This window comes from Neofelis nebulosa, chromosome 10, assembly GCF_028018385.1.
Source record: "Neofelis nebulosa isolate mNeoNeb1 chromosome 10, mNeoNeb1.pri, whole genome shotgun sequence".
NCBI classification, from domain to species: Eukaryota; Metazoa; Chordata; class Mammalia; order Carnivora; family Felidae; genus Neofelis; species Neofelis nebulosa.
This window is the reverse complement of record NC_080791.1, coordinates 67,103,952-67,123,717: the sequence shown is the minus strand read 5'-3', so window position 1 is coordinate 67,123,717 and position 19,766 is coordinate 67,103,952. Positions and strand designations below refer to the sequence as shown.

At 38.2% G+C, this 19,766-nt stretch overlaps 1 protein-coding gene and 1 long non-coding RNA gene across 4 annotated transcripts in view; one reads left to right on the top strand and one right to left on the bottom strand.

Moving 5' to 3' along the window:
• Positions 1 to 19,766, bottom strand: part of LOC131487471 (uncharacterized) — a 200,054-nt gene that overhangs the window by 164,857 nt on the left and 15,431 nt on the right. For all 3 annotated transcript variants that reach the window (XR_009249751.1, XR_009249753.1, XR_009249752.1), the window contains exon 2: positions 19,413 to 19,617. This is a non-coding gene — a long non-coding RNA (uncharacterized LOC131487471). The remainder of the gene's footprint in view (positions 1 to 19,412; positions 19,618 to 19,766) is intronic.
• LYVE1 (lymphatic vessel endothelial hyaluronan receptor 1) lies at positions 1,230 to 15,865 on the top strand. Its single transcript, XM_058688233.1, has 6 exons — positions 1,230 to 1,512; positions 5,185 to 5,356; positions 5,465 to 5,604; positions 12,874 to 13,182; positions 13,829 to 13,907; positions 14,447 to 15,865. The coding sequence occupies exons 1-6, from the start codon at positions 1,428 to 1,430 to the stop codon at positions 14,631 to 14,633; spliced, it is 972 nt and encodes a 323-aa protein (XP_058544216.1). The 5' UTR covers positions 1,230 to 1,427; the 3' UTR covers positions 14,634 to 15,865.

Here is a 19,766-nt window from a genome sequence, read left to right as displayed (position 1 = left end):
CATCCAAATCCTTGCCTTCTACAGTTTGTTTTTCCCTTCCTGTCTTCTTTCCTTCTTTCTTTTTGAAATACTTTAGAAAAATGCTTGAAGGCTACCTCTCCTTTGGGCATGGTGCTAGGTTTTAAGGATAATGATGAAAAAGACCTGATTCCTTCCTCCTTGTCTACCTAGTGCCGTGGTGATAGAGTCACATATGTTTCCAAGTTAACTATACCTTGGGACTTGTGCTCACCCAAGTAATGAGGTGTACAGATATTCAAATATTAGAGACATTTAAGGGCTATCCCCTGGTCTCTTACAAGTCACCTATGTGCAGAACAGATTCTCCTTTCATTGCTGGTATTTTCTGTATGGATATCTAATTTTATGACCAATACCATTTGTAAGAAAATAAATCATTATCCAAAAACTCCTGTAAATGACATTCATTTTGAAGAAAACTCATAAACCATTGCTCAAGGCATTATTCACAAGTCAGAATTCCATAATTCCCATGGAAGACAAACCATTGAATATCCATCTGGGAAAACAGAGAGTGCAGTCTACTTATACACAGTACATATAAACCTCACATTTATCAAGCAAGAAAGGGGAACTCTAAATTGAATTTTGGTCTACCAGAATAAAAGAGAAGTTATTAAAGAGAGAGTTATTATATAAAGGATGCTTGTGGTAATTACTATTATAACCTCAAAAATCCTTTTGTAAAGTGAAAAATGACTAAAATTTTGTGAATTGTCCCCCAGTTGTGTTTTCTAAATATGAATTGTGTGTGTCTTGTTTCTTTGAAGAAAGAATCACTTGCCATGGTGTATGAGAAAAGATAGGCATATACACCCTGTTCTCAGTATGTAAGTGTGCATTTGCTTTCATGAGCTTCTGCATCATCCCCTGCCCCACAACCGCCGCCTTCACAAAGATAAGCAGCTGGAGAAAAAAAAAAAAATCACTGACTGTGGGAGGAAAAGAAGCACAATCCATGCTCAATCTCCTTTAGAGACAGACATTCCTAAGAGTATATAAATGAATGGGCTCCACAGGTAATAACAATGAACCATGTCAGAACTGGGCTGGTTGGGGAGGTAGGGGATGGCAGGGAATATGGGAATTGGGGAAACCTCTAGCAGTTTATGCTGTGCTATCTGTCTTCCTCATTTGTGTGTTTTCTGAGTCAGCATTAGCTAAATTTTCCAGAAAGCAATCCACAAAGTACAGCCTGGGCATTTAAGGGACGTCACTCATTTCCCCCAGTGACCTTGACAAGTCAGAAGCTTGAAAGCAGGGAAATCCGGATGTCTCAGTTATGAAATGAAGCAGTGGGGCTCCAATATATTTCCAGAAGACTCCATCTAGACTGGTGATTGCCTGCTTCTATTACTACCAGTGACCACCCAGGGTGCTTCTCTGGCTCATAAGGGATTTGCATAATGGCCAAGTGCTTCAGCCTGATGTTGCTTCTTGCCTCCATCTGGACCACAAAGCTCCTGGTCCATGGCTCTCTCCGTGTAGAAGGTAGGTTTCTTACCAGATTTCCAACCTGAGGCAAAGCAAGATCTTGCAAACTGTCCTAAGCCTACCAAATTCTTAACTATGGATTGCTGGGAGTAGGGGTGACCCTCAATATCCACAGATCTAGTTCATAGTGTTGCTCTGCCAGAAATGTTTTTACCATATTGTTGACTTCACCAGAATGATTCACATTTACCTTTATGTTATTTTGACTTTTATTTTTGGTTATCGAATCTTTTTAATAAGAATATTTTGAAACAAAATATTGAGGAGAGATCATTTGTTTTTAAAAGTATTTCATTGAAGAAATAAACCATGATTGTAATGAATTTTAAGCAAGCACTATAAGCTGGGAAAAATGGCCAACTTTCACTAAATATTGACCTGTTTTATATTTTTGGAAGTGTCAATATAATTATTTTAATTTCAATTTTGCTGTATTACAATTGAATGCATATGTTTTTAATATGAAATAAATAGCAAATTAACTGAAAAAATGTGAAAATATAGGTTTGATAATTAGTCATTATCTCCCTACCAAAAAGGAATGGCTTTAAGGGATTTCCAGGCTTTTGAGATGCCTAAGTGGTAACCTCACTCTGCAATGTAGACAAAAAAATTGTAACCACAAATCACTTATTATAGCTCCAGGCAAATGAAAATTTGAGCACTTTAAAAACAAAATTGTGTGTTCCTATGCTGGAATAGGCTCTGTGATATAAAGTATGTAGGAATCAGATATCCTGAGTTGATTCATATATTGTTATATTTATTATGAGAGCCTAGAGTAATATTTTTTTTTCAAAATTCCAGAATTGTTATTCTCAAATAAGTTTGGTCCTCTTTGAAATTCCCCTGGGAGACTTTTCCCCACAATGCTGCCATGACTCAAATATTTTGGAAATTGTTCTTTAACAATAATTCCATTGCACTCTGGACTATCTTTAATGATGGCAAAAATTTCCTAAGGAAATTAAATTATATATATCATATTTTATATTATATATAACTTTTATGTATGTAATATATGAAATTTCATTTAATCTTCTCAAGAAGGGGCACCTAGGTGGCTCGGTTGGTTAAGCGTCTGACTTTTGATTTTGGCTCAGGTCATGATCTTACATTTTTTGAGATCTTCATGGACAGTAGGGAACTTGCTTGGGATTCTCTCTCTCTCTCCCTCTCCCTCCCTCTCTCTCTCTCTCTCTCTGCCCCTCCCCACTCTTGTGCTCTCACTTTCTCTCTCAAAATTAATAAATCAACTTAAAAAAATCTTCTCAAGTAGACGTTTTATAGATGAAACAGCAGGCTCAAATGAAGCCAAGTGACTTCCTAATGCCGTATAGATGGTAAAAAAAAGCTTGGGTTTTAATTCAACTCTATCTGATCCAAACATACAGTATTTCTACTATGCCTGCTGTTTCCTAAAAATTCTTAAGGAAGAGGTTAGTGGAGTAGCCCTTGGATTCCAACTCCCTACTTTTATCTTTAAAAAAACTAGGAAAGCATAAAAATGACTAATATTTGTTGACGATCTCTTATGGACCCAGTCCCTGCTAGGCACAAGTTATCTAACTTAATTCTGACAAAAATTTTGTGAAGAAGATAGAACCAACCATTTTCATCTTACAAATGAGAACAATAACTTGCCAGAGTCCCAGAGCCTATTAATAACAGGTGAATAATCAAAGCTAGGTCCATTGTCCAGAATAGGTCCTTCATTACTCTAAATAATAACTTTTAAGGTAAAAATGAGTTATGATGGAAGAGTAGCAATACCACTTTATAGTGTAATTAATAAACCTTCTCTGTAGGTATTCCTAAAGAAACAGCCATGAGATTTGAGCAATAGCAAGCTCATGGGCTAAGCCAAATTCCAGGACAAATGGTGTGTTTGGAGAGTTTAGCTCTAATTGTAGAGAGTGTGTGTGTGTTCATTTTCTCCTCCACAACACAGTGGGAAGCAAAATAGTGGGGTTTTAGAGTTTGTGGGGTTTGTGCACCCAATCTGTCCTATATCCATGCTTTATATCCTTGGGTTTGGGAAAGTTACTTAATCTCCCTGAGCCTCAACTTTCTATTAAAGGAGACAGGGTTTGGCACAGAGTAGCATAAACAGATGATAGATGTTAGAATTAGTATTAGTATTTTTTAAAGTTTATTTATTTATTTTGAAAGAGAGAGAGCAGGGGAGGGGCAGAGAGAGAGGGAGAGAAAGAGAATCCCAAGCAGGCTCCACACTGTCAGTGCCATCCAGGTATCCCTAGTATTAGTATTAACATCAGTATTGCTATAGGTATTAGTATTAGTACATATAGTCATAAGAGGCTGTTTTGTCATTAACCCTCAGGTTGGGGTGTTGACTCTCTGGTTTCTCATCGTGAGGGCAATGTCTGAAAGCAAATAAGGCCATCCACAAATATTGTGTATCATATACATATTACCTCTTCTAGCTTCTTGCTCCAGAGCATAGCAAGGCCACATGGAGGACTTAGAAATGCTCCTTCTATGTTTGCAAGAAACTTATTTTAAATACCAACCTAGAAAGTGATCAAAGCATTTGACTGGGTATCCAACACACAGATCTGTATACAAGCAACCTCTTGGAAGATTGTAATGCCCTCTTATGGATTTTTGTGGACAAAGCCCAATAGGAATAATGCACCTGAATGCAATACAATTTTGCAATTTTATACAGGTCTATAAATCCCAGATCCAAGAAAGTGATCTAAAGAACTTTTGGATTCATGAATTTTTGAGTAAAATATATTCACGACATATCTATTCAACTGCCTCACCTTCCCTTGAGAGATCAGTCATTAGAGAACTAAAACCAAAAAGCTTTGAAGATAACATAATGATGTTACTTATGATTTACTGAGCACCTACTTTGTGACAGGCACTATGCTAAGCATTTTTATTTTAACTAATTCATTCAACTGTCACTACCCTACACAATAGATACTGTTACTCTCTCAATTTTATGAATAAGGAAACTGAGGCTCAAAAAGATTAAATAGCCTAAGATCTCAGAGCTAGCAAGTGACATAGGCCAGACTCTAAAACTCAACTTTATTTAGTTTCTCTGTCATGCCAGGTTTACTGCCTGATTTCTTTAGGAACTTCTGAGTAAGCCTGCCCCCCAATGGTCAGAGAACACCTGGGACTGAGAAAGCTCACATTGTGTTATACCAAGTGCAACATTTTTCAGCCCATCTCAGAAATACTGGTGTTCCCAAGCCATATTGGTTTGGTGTATTGTTAGCTATTCTATTAACCAGAGCCCTGAATTCTATTTTTCTCAAAATCTCAGACCTTTCATTTTATAGACTCTAAAAAGGTTTGCAGCAACTGTATCACCTAGACTCAACCCAAGGAACTGGTGGCAAAAGTCTCTATGTAAAGAACAAGTCTCTATGTAAAAAACCCCTTAATGTAGTGGTGTAGGATAGGCTCAAATCTGATAAGAGGTACAGCTGGGACAAGAGCAAAGACCCACCCTAACCCAGCAGGATTTCCTTGTGGGAAATGTCTGGCCTGTTATAGCTAACCGTCAATCCCAGCCACAAGGACCTCACTGCTCTAACAAGACAATAATACTTTGCTAGGAAGAATAGCTTACAGGCTGGGAACAAGGACAGTGGCAAATTGAGGACCTCTGTGATTCCTTTGCAGAACTTTCCATCTCAGCACCATGCAGAATTGTAGGGGTCACCCTTGTGAACAAAAAGACAACCCAGCAGCTGAATTTCACAGAAGCCCAGGAGGCCTGTAGGCTGATGGGACTAACTTTGGCCAGCAAAGACCAGATTGAAGCAGCGTGGAGGTCTGGCTTTGAGACTTGCAGGTGAGAAACAACTGTATTCACAATACTGCTGGACCTCTTCCAGCTCTGTGTTCTTGTTCAGCAGTAGAGATAAATGTATCCATTCAACTAATGTGTATTCTGTTATAGCTATGGATGGGTTGCAGATAAGTTTCTGGTCATCCCTCGGATTCTCCCGAACCCCAAGTGTGGGAAGAATGGGATGGGTGTCCTGGTTTGGAGAAATTCACTCAGCAAAAAGTTCTTGGCCTACTGTTACAACTCATCTGGTGAGTCATATCTGTAGCCTCTCCATGTTTTCTCTAGCTCTATGACCTGTCTGAATAGCCCTGAGTAGCAGCAGAAGGAATCTTGGTGATGGTCATTTAATACTCCCAATACTGCCTCTATGTAGGACCAGGCCAGAGTTGGTCATGTGCCCCTCAGAGGAAAAAGTTAGGGAAAATATGACTAAATGGCAACATAGGAAGAGGGCAACCCAGGAGGTTCCATTACCCACATTCCTCCATCTTATAAGATAAATAAGAAGAAGGTAAGGAAATATTCACTATAGACAAAGCAATGTATCGAGTTATCATACTGAACCTTGACAATCTCTTTATAAGGTATACTTTGCCACTCCCATTTAGCAGAGGAGAAAATTTAACCCAAAGGACATAAGTATATTTGTCTAAGTTCTCACTTACAACAAAGATTTTAACATAGGTCTAACTCTGAAAGCATGCTCTTTACCTTACCCTACATTCCTTTAAAGGAGAGGAAATTCAGATGCTACATTTTTTCTTTTTTTTAAGTAGGCTTCACACCCAGCATGGATCCCAGTGCAGGGCTTGAACTCATGACCCTGAGATCAAGACCTGAGCTGGATCAAGAGTCAAATGCTTAACTAACTGAGTCACCCAGGGGCCTCACTACACTTGACATTTTTAAGAATAAGATCATTTTATGAAGGAAGGAGTTGAAGTTAGGAAATAGAATTGGTTTGCTCATGGTCACACAGTCCTATCCTATCCTATTAACTTTGCTTGGAGACCACATCCACCTATCCCAAGTGCTCTACCTAAGGAACTTCCCAGAAAGTTTTTCTTTCACTAAATACTTATTCTCTGCTGATTTATTACACTTCACACATACTCATAAATCTGACCTTCTAAAGGTCAGACAGCTGAGTGGTCATATAAAAGGGCAGATTCCAAAGTCATTCTCTAAGATCCAAGAGATAAGTATGCACCAGCAACATTATGTTGCCCAAAAGCAACATAGGATCCAAGCAGTTCTCTGAATCAGGAGGCTTTGACCTAGAAAGAGCCCTGAAAGACGCTTTGTCCTCTTCCCTCATTTCATGGATGAAACGATAGCTCAGAATGAAGGTTTGGCTTGTTCTGTTGGTGGCAGAGTCAAAAGTGGAATAAAGCTTTTTTTGTTTGTTTCACCATCCTCCTTCTCTCTTCTGCCTCTTATGCCTACCGCTTTTGGTTGGGGAATTGGTGGTTCACAAACCTGTTTATCTCATAGCCAGCCCATGCCTGTCAAGTGACCTAGCCTTTCAACTTCCTGGCCTTCCTCCCAGCTGTCAGTGTCATGATATGATACCCAGCCCTCTGGACTTCACAAAATGGAGTCAGAGGAAGAGGACTTGGATTTGTGTATTTCCTCATGGTTTCATTTAACTCATACTTCCAACCCCTATATTTCCTGTATGCTTAAAGTTAGATCTAAAGGCTTGATTAGACTCTTGTTCAACATTTTGAGAATAATATTTCATAGATGATATTGTGCACTTTAAATCACATCCCAACTTAATGTCAGTATGTCCCACTATTAATATGCTAACTTTGATCATTTGAATAATATGGTGACTGCCAGACCTCTCTAAAGGAACTCATAAAGATATGCTTTTCCCCTTGCAATGAGTAAGTAACCCATAATGTGATATTTTGGCACCATGCATATATTCTGACCCCAACTATCTAGTACCTAGAGTTTAAGCAGCCATTGGTTATTCTTACTGGAATCAGTTATTATATGTGGGGTTACAAAATGGTGATGTTTCTAAATCTTCCTTTTACATTTATTAAATTTTACATTATTAGCTGGAATTCTTTGATGCAGAAGAATCTCTCTCTTCTCCAACCCCGCCCACCACACACATTTCTTCCCCCCCTCTTATACTACTATGAATACATTATATTTTACTTATTCTGTGTGTTCAATATGTTGTAATCAATTTTACAATTATTATTCTTTTATTCTTTTTGATGCTCAAATTGTCCCAAATTTGGTGAGTAGGAGCCCCTTCTAGTTGACTTTTGTGTTCTTTATTCCATTAATATTTGAGTAATTCCTTGCTTTCTGACATAATAGCATGTCCCACACTTACGTTGTACTTTCTCTGCCCCTGATATGGAACCAGCCATTTATTTCTCCAAGAAGCCATGTTCTTTTTAATGGAGAATATTAATTTGAAACCAAGATCTGGATGCAAGTAGTTTTCATTACTACTGGAGTTTTCACTGCTTCTTCAGTATTTTTAGTGGATAGCTCTATACATATATAGCTCTCTCTCTCTCTCTCTCTCTCTCTCTGTATATATATATATATATATATACATGTATATATACATACATATATACATGTATATATGTATGTATATATACATGTATATATATATACGTATATATACACACGTGTGTATATATACGTATATATACACACGTGTGTATATATACGTATATATACACACGTGTGTATATATACGTATATATACACACGTGTGTATATATATACGTATATATACACACGTGTGTATATACATGTATATATATATACACACACATATATACACACACACAGAGCTATCCACTAAAAATACAGACTTATATCTAAACATTATGAATTTTGGGGCACCTGGATGTCTCAGTCAGTTAAGTATCTGACTTCAGCTCAGGTCATGATCTGGTGGTTCATGAGTTAGAGCCCTGAGTCAGGCTCTGTGCTGACAGCCCAGAGCCTGGAGCCTGCTTCCGATTCTGTGTCTCCCTTTCTCTCTGCCCCTCCCCCACTCATGCTCTGTCTCTCTTTGTCTCTCAAAAATGAATAAATTTTTAAAAATTTTAATAAAAAATAAAAATTATGAATTTGTATTGATATTTCCAGCTCAAATATAACAAGTCAAGCTTTTTCTTAGTTTATTTTACACTTATATTTTTCTCTTACACAGAAAATCACAGTTCCCAATAAATGATATTACTATACTTTCTCATCCTATGATAGTTTCAAAATTATAAAATCAACATTATTAGGAATAATGAACCCATTGAGTGAAATTTGAGATTTCTTTGCATTTCTTTTAGTCCCCACAATATAGCCCTCTAAGGGTGTACTGTCAATAAAGTATGTGCAAAAGGGATTTGAAAAATTCACAACTCCGTGTAGTTATACTATCAGTTTGAAATAAATTAGGTTCATCTGCTTTTGTTTGCCATCTTTGTGAGGATCAGAGATAATCTAACCTTTATCCAAATGCTAATCCTAAACATATGCCATTTGTTTTTATAACATTCTTTTTTATGGTTATCTTGTGAAGTCTATCAGAGTAACTTAAACCTGACCCTACACTTTATCCTAATTGTCTTTTTTATTGCTATCTTTGTGAGCTTTGGGGGACCAGATCAAGGTGCTTTGAATGCTCTGCATGCACCATCTGTTTCATGCTGTTCCCTCCACCACAATGCCCATCTTCCTATTTAGTTAACTGCCACTCTTTATTCAATTCTCGAGTGCCATCATCTTCAAGAAGCCTTCCCATACCCTTTACTCCTATCTTTCCTCTTGGACTCCAACTACACTCTGTGTTTAATATCAGTACACTTGGCACATTCTAAAGAAATCATATTCATAGTTTGAGGTATGCCCTCAACCCAGTAGGAATTATGGGACCAGACTGCTGTTGCTCCCTCACACTGTGGCCCTGTTGGCTATACTTAATGAACAGAGAGGCAAAGGAAAGTAATTGTTAGGTAGATCCTGTCTATCATGCTCATACATTATGATAGGCCCTACACATTTATTATCTCATTAACCCTCAGTAAAATGACAGAAGGGTATCATTTCTATTTTCCAGGAGAAATAACTGATGTTTAGAGTATATTTTGCTATGATCCTAGTCAATGAGGGGAAGAGCCAGGATTTAAATCTTGAGCCACTACTCCCATGTAGCACCTTCCATGGTGATGACTACACATCAATAATATACCAGGCCCCGGTTGGGTTCTGGGCATCAATATTTTTTAAAAGCTCCCCAGATGATTCTAACCTATAGCCAGGGTTCAAAAAATCACTTTTCCCTAGGAGATGTCTAAAATATAACTTTTAGGATTCCAGATACTTCTGGATTCCCCTATTTCTTTGCAATTGCAATAATCTCCTTCCTTATTCCTGGATTGTACTCTCTCCCCATTGCATTTCATCCTCCACACACCTCCACTGATAATTATGTTACTCCTCTGCTCCGTAGCCCTTGGTGACTTCCTATTTGAGAATATGATGTAAACTATGAAGCCTTTTACGCATTAAAGTGAGCATGTATGAAAAAAAAAAAAAAAAAAAAAAAAAGGGGGCGCCTGGGTGGCGCAGTCGGTTAAGCGTCCGACTTCAGCCAGGTCACGATCTCGCGGTCTGTGAGTTCGAGCCCCGCGTCAGGCTCTGGGCTGATGGCTCGGAGCCTGGAGCCTGTTTCCAATTCTGTGTGTCTCCCTCTCTCTCTGCCCCTTCCCCGTTCATGCTCTGTCTCTCTCTGTCCCAAAAATAAATAAAAAACGTTGAAAAAATAAAGTGAGCATGTATGAGAACTCCTGTATATCAGTTGGGAGGTTTGTGGACCTAGTTGAAAATTCCATTTCCTACAAAATACATTCCAAATGCTTTAACAAGGCAATTACGAATCTCAATACTCTGGCTCTAGTCAATCTACCCAGTTTCATCTCCTGCTTGCAGTCTTTCATGCTACCAATCATATATACACTCTACTCTCCAGCCACCCTGCACTCCTTATCATTTTTTCTGTAACTACATTTTCAAACTTCTGGATTCTTGGATCATGCTATTCCTATTGACTGGAATATTCTATTCCTTCCTGCATACTAGATGAGCTTCTGCTGTGTTCCAAACATACTGGCCTTTTATTCATCAAACATACTGAGTTCATTCAGCTTTGGGCTCTTGAACTTCCTGTTCTCTTTTCTTGGAATGATTTTGCCCTAGATTTTCAATGACTGGCTACTTTTTATCATTTAGGCCTCAGCTTAAGTATCACCTCACTTTCTCCTATCATCCTATTCAAAGTATCTTCTTGGGATGCCTGGTGGCTCAGTCGATTAAGCATCTGACTTTGGCTCAGGTCATCATCTCATGGTTTGTGAGTTCAATCCCCACGTCAGGATCTGTGCTGACAGCTCAGAGCCTAGAGCTTGCTTTGGATTCTGTGTCTCCTGCTCTCACTGCCCCTCCTCCTCCCCAGCTCATGCTCTGTCTCTCTCTCTCTCTCTCTCTCAAAAATAAACATTAAAAAAGATTTTTTTAATAGTTAAAAGCAGAGAGGGAGGGAGGCAAACCATAAAAGACTCTTAAATACAGAGAACAAACTGAGGGTTAATTGGGGGGGGAGCAGGGGGAGAGGGAAAAATGGGTGACGGGCATTGAGGAGGGCACTTGTTGGGATGAGCAATGGGTATTATATGTAAGTGATGAATCACGGGAATCTGCCCCCAAAACCAAGAGCACACTGTACACACTGTATGTTAGCCAATTTGACAATAAATTATATTAAAATTAAAGAAAAATTTTTTTAATTCTAAGTATCTATCTCCCATCCCCCACCGCTACCAGTTTAATCCTTATTCTCTTTAATTTTCTTCTTAACATTTATCATACTCTGAAATTTCTGGCTTTAAAAAAAAATCATATCCTTCCATTAGCATATAAGGCCCTTAAAAGTAAGGACTCTGTTTTCTTTGTATCATGACATTAACACCTAGAACAGTGTTTTGCACAGAGTTGGAACTCAATAAATATTTGTTGAACAAACACATTAATCCTCCATACCTTGCTCAAATGCCATCTCCTCTGTGAATCTCTTTATCAAAATACTTCTGTCCTGGAAACTGGAACTAGACCTAATTGTATCTGTATTTTCAGTTCCCAACATATAATGTGCTCATATGTTTTTTCCCTGATATTAAAAATTTTTCATTTTTTGAAGAAAAACTTAGCATGTGCTCAAGAATGAGAAATCTAACTAAAAGTTCAAGGCAGAGGTCAAGGATGATGTGTGTTTCAATAGAGATATTTTATAAGTATAATAAATAGTATAAAATTCTGACTGAATGTGTGTGTAGTCAAAATGTTTTATCAATAGTATCAATGACCTTGATTGGTAATTTATGGTATTTTTCAAAAATGAATAAAATAACTTTTTCTTCCTAGCTAACATTCCAGCTGATGGTACCCACTGCCAGAAATAAGTAGGAATTTGAAATAGATGCAAACTCATATTATATCTATTATATTATACTATATATTATAATATGTCCTATTATAATATATCATATGGCTCTGCCATTTATTAGCTATGTGACTTTGGGCAAGTTATTTAATTTCACTGAACTTCAGTTTCCCCCTATAAAATGAGAGTTTAATAAAATTGCTAAATAAAGTGTCATGATTGACTCAGAGTTAGCTGCTCAAAGATGTTGAGTTTCTTCTCCACCAGAGCCAACAGATAGGAAACAGATAAACCTATATCCAGCCCCTGCTCCCCTCCTTAAAATTTTTTTTATTTTGAAGAGCACAGAGAAAGCTGGTTTTAGATCTTTGTCCTGAAGTGGTGTCATCTGTATATATTCAGTCTCCCCAGCTACTCCTTCCATCCTGTCACTTTTCTTTCCTTTCTTTATTCATCAAATATTTATTGAGCATGTATTATGTGCTAGGCACAGGGAATGATAAGACAGGGGTCCTGCTTCCAAGGAGCTCAGTCTAGTGTAGAGCAGTGCAATGAGAACCTCGACAAGGGAAGTATAAGGAGGTACAAAAACATATGCCTCGGAACCCAATCTAGTCATCAAGTCTGCCTAATAAAGAGATGTTCAATCTGAGACTTGAAGAGTAAGTAATAGCTAAGTAAAGAGGGGGCAAAGAGTCTTACAGGTGAAGAAAGCATCATGGTCAAGGCTTGGATATGAGAGAAAGCACATCAAAGAAACTGAAGAAATCTGAGTAGGCAAGAGGAAGGAGAGACACACTGGTCAGATAAGGCTAGCCATGTCAGCAGGAGACAGATCACAAAGGGCCTTATGGGCCACTGAGTAGAGGCAGTCACTGAAAGATTCTAAGGAAGTGATATGATTAGATTTGCATTTTTCTAAGACCATTCTGGCTGCAGTATAAGGGGACTGGAAAGGAGTAAGACTAGAGGCAGGAAGAACATTAGGAGGTGTTACAATACTTACTTGTTACTTTATTTTTCCCTCCCCCAACAGATACTCGGATTAACTCATGCTCTCCAGAAATTATCACCACCAAAGATCCCATATTCAACACTCATGAGGCAACATACACAACAGAAATGATCACCAGTGACAGTGCATACTCGGCTTCATCTACTGTTGCACCTTACCCTACTACACCTACTCTTGCTCCTACTTCTGCTTTGGCTTCCACTTCTCGACGGAAAAGAAAGTTGATTTGTGTAACAGAAGCTTTTGTGGAAACTAGCACCATATCTACAGAAACAGAATCTTACATTGAAAATAAAGCAGCATTCAAGAATGAAGTTGTTGGGTTTGGAGGTAAAAGCTTTCTGTGTTTGCAGTATATTTGTGTGTGTTTGTGTGTTTATGCATAACAGAAAATACATAAAAAACTAGGCTGTCTCCAGATTGGCCATACAAGTAAAACCTTAATGCAAACTCAACTTTCATAAAGTCAGAGAACTTGAGGGCTCTAAAGAACCTTAATGATTAAACTAAAAATCATAGTATATGAGTATAAAATAGCTTCACTTTTAAAACTCAAAGACTTTAAAAATAAGACACTATTAATATATCAGAGTTTAATATATATATATATATATATATATATATATATATATACCTTTAAATGCCTATGATTAGAAAGTTTGTCTTCCTATTTAAAAGGAAGGGTTTACACCTAACTAGCTCCAAACCTATCATCCCACAGCCACAGAGAGGAAATGGACTCCATGATATTGCAATTTATAGAATAGAGCTTGAGAAGCAAGGCCTGGGATTCTATAGGAAAAGAAGCAAAGAAGCAGATGTGGGCCCAACATTCTAACTAGCCCCATTGTGGTCACAGAGAAGGCTTTTCTCCTGCATTATCTGTTGTCTTCATGCGTGTAAAGAATCATTAGAAGAGCAGCACACAACACTGTGTAAGCAAAGGACCCACAGACGATGTCTCTGTTTCCTCCAGGTGTCCCCACGGCTCTGCTAGTGCTTGCGCTCCTCTTCTTTGCTGCTGCAGCTGGTCTCGCAGTTTGCTACATCAAAAGGTGGGGTTGTTGGCACATTGTTAGTCTTGTAATGTTTGTCACATTCCTATCTTGTGTTTTTTCCAGGGTTGTTGTTAGCATTGCTTCAGTCAAAACAGAGACAGTAGACTTCTCACATCGTAAATTTTCTCCCTCTTCTCACCTCTCCTCCCTAACACCCAATCTTTCCTACTATTTCAGCACATGCATGTCACCCAGCCTTTAGAAACAGGTCAATGGGTGTCCCTTTGAAAATCAAGAGATAAAAAGAAAAGACTGAAATCTAGGGGGGAAGTATATGCTTTATTTTGATTCGGAATTCTCTGTTGTTGGTGGGAGGGTTGTGAGGTCAGCCTTAAGTGTGGCCTGCAAATTTACTGTCTCATCTAAATGAATCCACTAAGGTAGGGATGCAATGTCTTTGAGAATGCACATGTTAGCATCTGACATAAAGGTACCTGCATACTGTGCTAATACGTGCCAACACAGACAAAGTGTTATCTATTGTCATATGTGTTACATAGAAGTGTCTCACTTTAATTTTATGTTTATGCCTATAGGTATGTGAAGACCTTCCCTTTTACAAACAAGAATCAGCAGAAGGAAATGATTGAAACCAAAGTAGTAAAGGAAGAGAAAGTTGATGATAGCAATCCTAATGGGGAATCAAAGAAAGCTGATAAAAATTCAGAAGAGCCCAAGAGTCTGCCCAAAACTACAGTGCGATGCCTGGAGGCTGAAGTTTAGAAGAGAAAGAAATGAGAGGACACACCTGAGGCTAATTTCTTTCCTGATTCATATTCTGGCCCTAGATGGGGAAACTTAAAGGGCCAAAGAACCAAACAAGAAAGTTCACCCTTGGTTCCTAAATGGAATCAACTCAGGGCTACTTTTGGATTATGGAGTTCACCAAACGGAATTCCCTTCTTCTTACTGCAATCCTTTCTGGATCCTCCTACCTCCAAAGCTTCCCACAGCCTTTCTAGCCTGGCTATGTCCTAATAATATCTCTGTGGGAGAAAGGAGATTTACAAACCACAAGAACCTAAAACAGCTAATCAGAACGCATTTATAAAGAGGCTTCTCAGCTGGCTGACAAGAGGTGCGTTGAGAACCAAGAGATTGTTGAGACCAAGCTTTTCTCTATTGATTCCACAGGCCAGATCCTTTCTTCAGCTCTGAAAAAGTAACATGCATCACCTGGCATGCCCTTCTGAGCCAGGCAAGAACAAAAGAAGGAAAAGTTCAGCAACTGAAGGTCATGGACATTCCCATGACTTGAGACCTGATCTCTGTAAAGCCAAAATAAGTAGAGAAAAAGAATGAGGCCAAGGATGTTGCCAGCATATTGTCAGCAGGGACTATAAGTACAAACAGGGTCAAAGTAGTCATCTCTGAATAATCTGAGTTGGAATCACTTTTTAGAACACACTTTCTTTTCTCTCTCTCTCTCTCTTGCTGCTGCCATTTTTTCTAGAAGTACATAATTTTATAAAGGAACCCCCCCAATCTCTTACAAATTTTTATTTTTATCGGAGCTGTATCTGGGAAATTAGTACTGAAGAAAATTACTGTATTAAAAGGCAGTAGAATTTAACAAACATTTATTGAATTCCTACTATATGTCAGGTGCTGGGTAAGGTATTATATTCTATAATAGAATATTATTTATCAAAAACTTACAAACAATAAAATGTATGAAGCTAATTTTTTCAGTTTTGATATCCTTAGCTTATCTACTTGCAAAACTAATTTTTTGCTAAGACTAATCCATTCACTATTTTCTCTAATATGGCAGCCACTATAACCTTAATTTATTATTAACATACCTAAAAAGTACATTATTACCTCTATACACCAAAGCACATTTTGAAAGTGTCATTAACAAATGTATTGCCAGTTCTTTTATCAGCAAGGGCTCAAGAGGTGCAGAAATATTTGTGTCAAAAAAAAAAAAAATAAAAGCATTTAGAAAATTTTGTTGCTTCCTTATTTACATAGATGTGTTATAACTTTCATGGAAAACTGAAGTAATCTGTTTTTTGCAAAAGTAAGAGGGACAACTTTGGTTGTTGAAAAACAAATATTTGTAAACCCAGCGGTACATACATCACCATGTGGGGTTATGCTTGCTTCAGGGGGTCTTATTTTAAGTTGGTCAAGTACTCACCTATAAAACAGTCCTTTACTTAGGATACATTACAATCCATTTCAGAATTCACAGAGAGCTGAAGATTCAGGATTGTTCCCCTGTCCTGTTTTTCTAGCTTTCTCTCTCCCTCTCTCTGGTCTTCCCTTTTGGACTAGTATCTTCTTTCCCTTACCAGTGACTGCACAGCTAGCTAACTCCATGGTCCTTTCAGCTCAGAGACCATAAACTGCTGGCACAGTCTTTGGTAGTTGGCCCAGAGTATTATCTTAAATTTTGGGTTAATTGCCAGGAATTAAAACTTGAGGGGTGCCTGGCTAGCTCAATCAGTAGAGTATGTGACTCTTGATCCAGGAGTTGTGAGTTTGAGCCCCATGCTGGGTGTAGAGATTACTTAAAAATAAAATCCTTAAAGAAATCAAGAGTTTTCACATATTTATATTTCTGGGTTCCCTTGAAAAGGGAAGATCTGGGGGCACCTGGGTGGCTCAGTTGGTTAAACGTCTGACTTCGGCTCAGGTCATGATCTCGCGGTCTGGTCCCTGAGTTTGAGCCCTGCGTTAGGCTCTGTGCTGACAGCTCAGAGCCTGGAGCCTGCTTCAGATTTTGTGTCTCCCTCTCTCTCTGCTCCTCCCCAACTCACGCTCTGTCTCTCTCTCTCTCTCAAAAATGAATACACGTTTTAAAAAACTTTTTTAAAAAGAAAAATGGGAAGATCTGGAAATCAAGAACCCATATTCCTACACAACAATAACTATCTCAGACTGAGTAGTGGCTGTTCCCTTTAAAAGGTCGCTGCTTAACAGAAGAGGGAGAGGGGAGAATGGGGGAGGGGAAGGGAAAAAAAAAAGTTAGAGAGGGAGGGAGCCAAACCATAAGAGACTCTTAAAAAATGAGAATAAACTGAGGGTTGATGGGGGTGGGAGGGAGAGGAAAGTAGGTGATGGGCATTGAGGAGGGTACCTGTTGGGACGAGCACTGGGTGTTGTATAGAAACCAATCTGACAATAAATTTCATATTAAAATTCATTCATTCATTCATTTTAAAAAAAGGTCTCTTCTTGCTTCACGCCACCACAGTGTTCACTCTCTATTGCATTTTCATGCCAAAATAAAGGTGCCATGTCCTATGGATCTTGTAATACTATTGCCTTTTCTTTCACACTCAGCCCATTTCACTCATTTACAATCTTCCAGGTGCTGAGGTCTATGAGTTTGAAATTCTGGTTTGTCAGTCCTTAAGTTTTATTAGCCTTATCTAGTTCTCAAGTAGTGAAGAAGAAACAGCAAAAAAGAGCCTAAGTAATGGTCTTCCTTTTGTGTGTTAGCTGAAAAATAATCAGATCTTCCACACTAGATCTCTCATCTTGAAGGCATCTACTATATATTAAGACACTATCATCTATTAATTTAGACAGGTGTGTGTCCTCCTCAGGAGGAAGGGGGAAGGAGAAAAACCCCACCCATCCACATATAATCACTAGATAGCCCAGATGCCAACTGCAAACATATTGATGAAATAGGTAACGTTCATTGTTAAGGAAGAAAGGAAAGGAAGGAAGGGAGAGAGGAAAGGAGTAACACTGAGTACCTACTAAGTGGCAGTCATTTTCACATGTCCTCTTTAATCACTATGTTTTCTCTGAGAAGAATTATTACTGTCATTTTTTATTATTAGAAAATTTGATTTTTAGAGGAGTTAAATCACTTTTCTATGGTCACACGTCTACTTATGTGCTAAAGGTAGGATTCAATCCCATGTCAGAATGACTGCAGAGCCCATATTCTTTTCCCTACACCACCAGACTCCTTTTGCAAATGACAAGCGAGTGATATAAACTATTCCAGTATGTAAGCTTGAAATCAGGCACTTGCCAAAAAACAATAGTGGGGAGATAAGAAAAACAACTTAGGATTCCTGTCCCAACTTCAGGGAATTTTTCCTAAATCCACTTGCAATAACAAAGAAAAAAGAGAACCACTAAAAACCTTTGAGAACTGTTCCCTCATTGATGCAGACACCAACCTCAGCAAAGACTTACCTGGTCCAGCTCATATGGTCAGAAAATGCAAGGCTCACAAGGATCCAAGATAAGCTCCTCTAAATTCTTCCTTCACAAAGTTAAAAAAATGAAGCCAAATGTCGCTGATAGCTAGAAGTGAAGTAGAGCCAGGTCTACAAGTCTCCTTCTTCCTAGCCAAATTCTCTTTATTCTCCGTTGAGCAAAGAGAAATTAGAAGAATGCAAGATATGACCCCAATTCACACCTACAATCTGGCCCTTGTGAAACTAACTGCTTTTTATAAAAACTAGGCTAACTATCAAGTATAAGCATGCTAATGTGCGTCCAATAAAAACAAGCAGATTTCTAAGGGTGGAAAGCTGGAGTAAAGCAGAGGACTTGATGCCCAGCACATGTATGCACAAAGTGGGAATTCATAAATGCCCACTGGCTTGAACAAGATTGAATCATGTTGATTTCCAGAGCAAAGAATCCTGCATGTTACTGCCCTTCTGTAGACTTTTAGCTGGTTACCAAAGCAAAATCAAACTAGGGAAGAGCAGGTTTCTAAGGACAATAATAATAACACTCAAGTAAATAAATTCTTACCAAGGAATGAGAGAGTTACTCACACTCACACACACACACACACACACACACACACACACACACACACACACAGGTTTAAGTTTCCAAACAGGAAGAAAAGCAATTATTTGTCAATTCAATCTCCTAGTTAAATGTAAATAAGACTTAGTTGTTTATCATAATAGTCTATATGTAAGGTCAGGTTTGACCTAAGAGCATTTTTAATAATATTAAAACCAGCTCAGAGCACTCTCCTCTGTGTTTGTTCTCCAGGAAATGCCCAAATTCCAGACAGTGCTGATGTGAGTTAGGATGTCCTCCTTTAGTATCTAGGCCATTTACTTTTTATTTAAAAAAATTTTTAATGTTTATTTATTTTTGAGAGAGAGAGAAAGAGAAAGAGAGAGTGTGAGCAGAGAGAGAAAGACACAGAACGTGAAGCAGGCTCCAGGTTCTGTGCTGGCAGCCCAGAGTCCAATGTGGGGCTCAAACTCACAAACTGTGAGATCAAGACCTGAGCCAAAGCCGGATGCTTAACCGACTAAGCCACCCAGGCGCCCCAAGTCCATTTACTTTTTAAAAAATATATTTTTTTAGAATAGTTTTAAATTTACTTAGAAAAAAAGTGAAGATAGTAACAAAGAGTTCTCATATGCCCCACAGCCAGTTTCCCCTATTATTAACATCTTATATTAGTATGGTACATTTGCCAGGCTTAATGAACCAATATTGATACATTATTATCAACTAAAATGTATACTTTATTCTGACTTCCTTAGTTTTTACCTAATATCTTTTCTTCTTTTCCAGGATCCCATCCAAGATATCATATTACAGTTAGTTGTAATGTCTCCATAGGCTTCTCTTGGCTTGACAGTTTCTAAGACTTTCCTTGTTCTTGATAACCATAATCAATTTTGAGGAGTACTGGTCAGGCCCTGTGCATAATATCCTTCGACTGGGGTTTCTCTGATGTTTTCTTATGATTACACTGGAGAAGGGGAGAAAGAACACAAAGGTAAAGTGCTATTTTTATCACAGCATATCAAAGATACATACTATCAACATGACCTATCACTGTTGATATTAACCTTGCCTACCTGGCTGAGGTAGTGTTCATCAGGTTTCTCCAATGTAAAG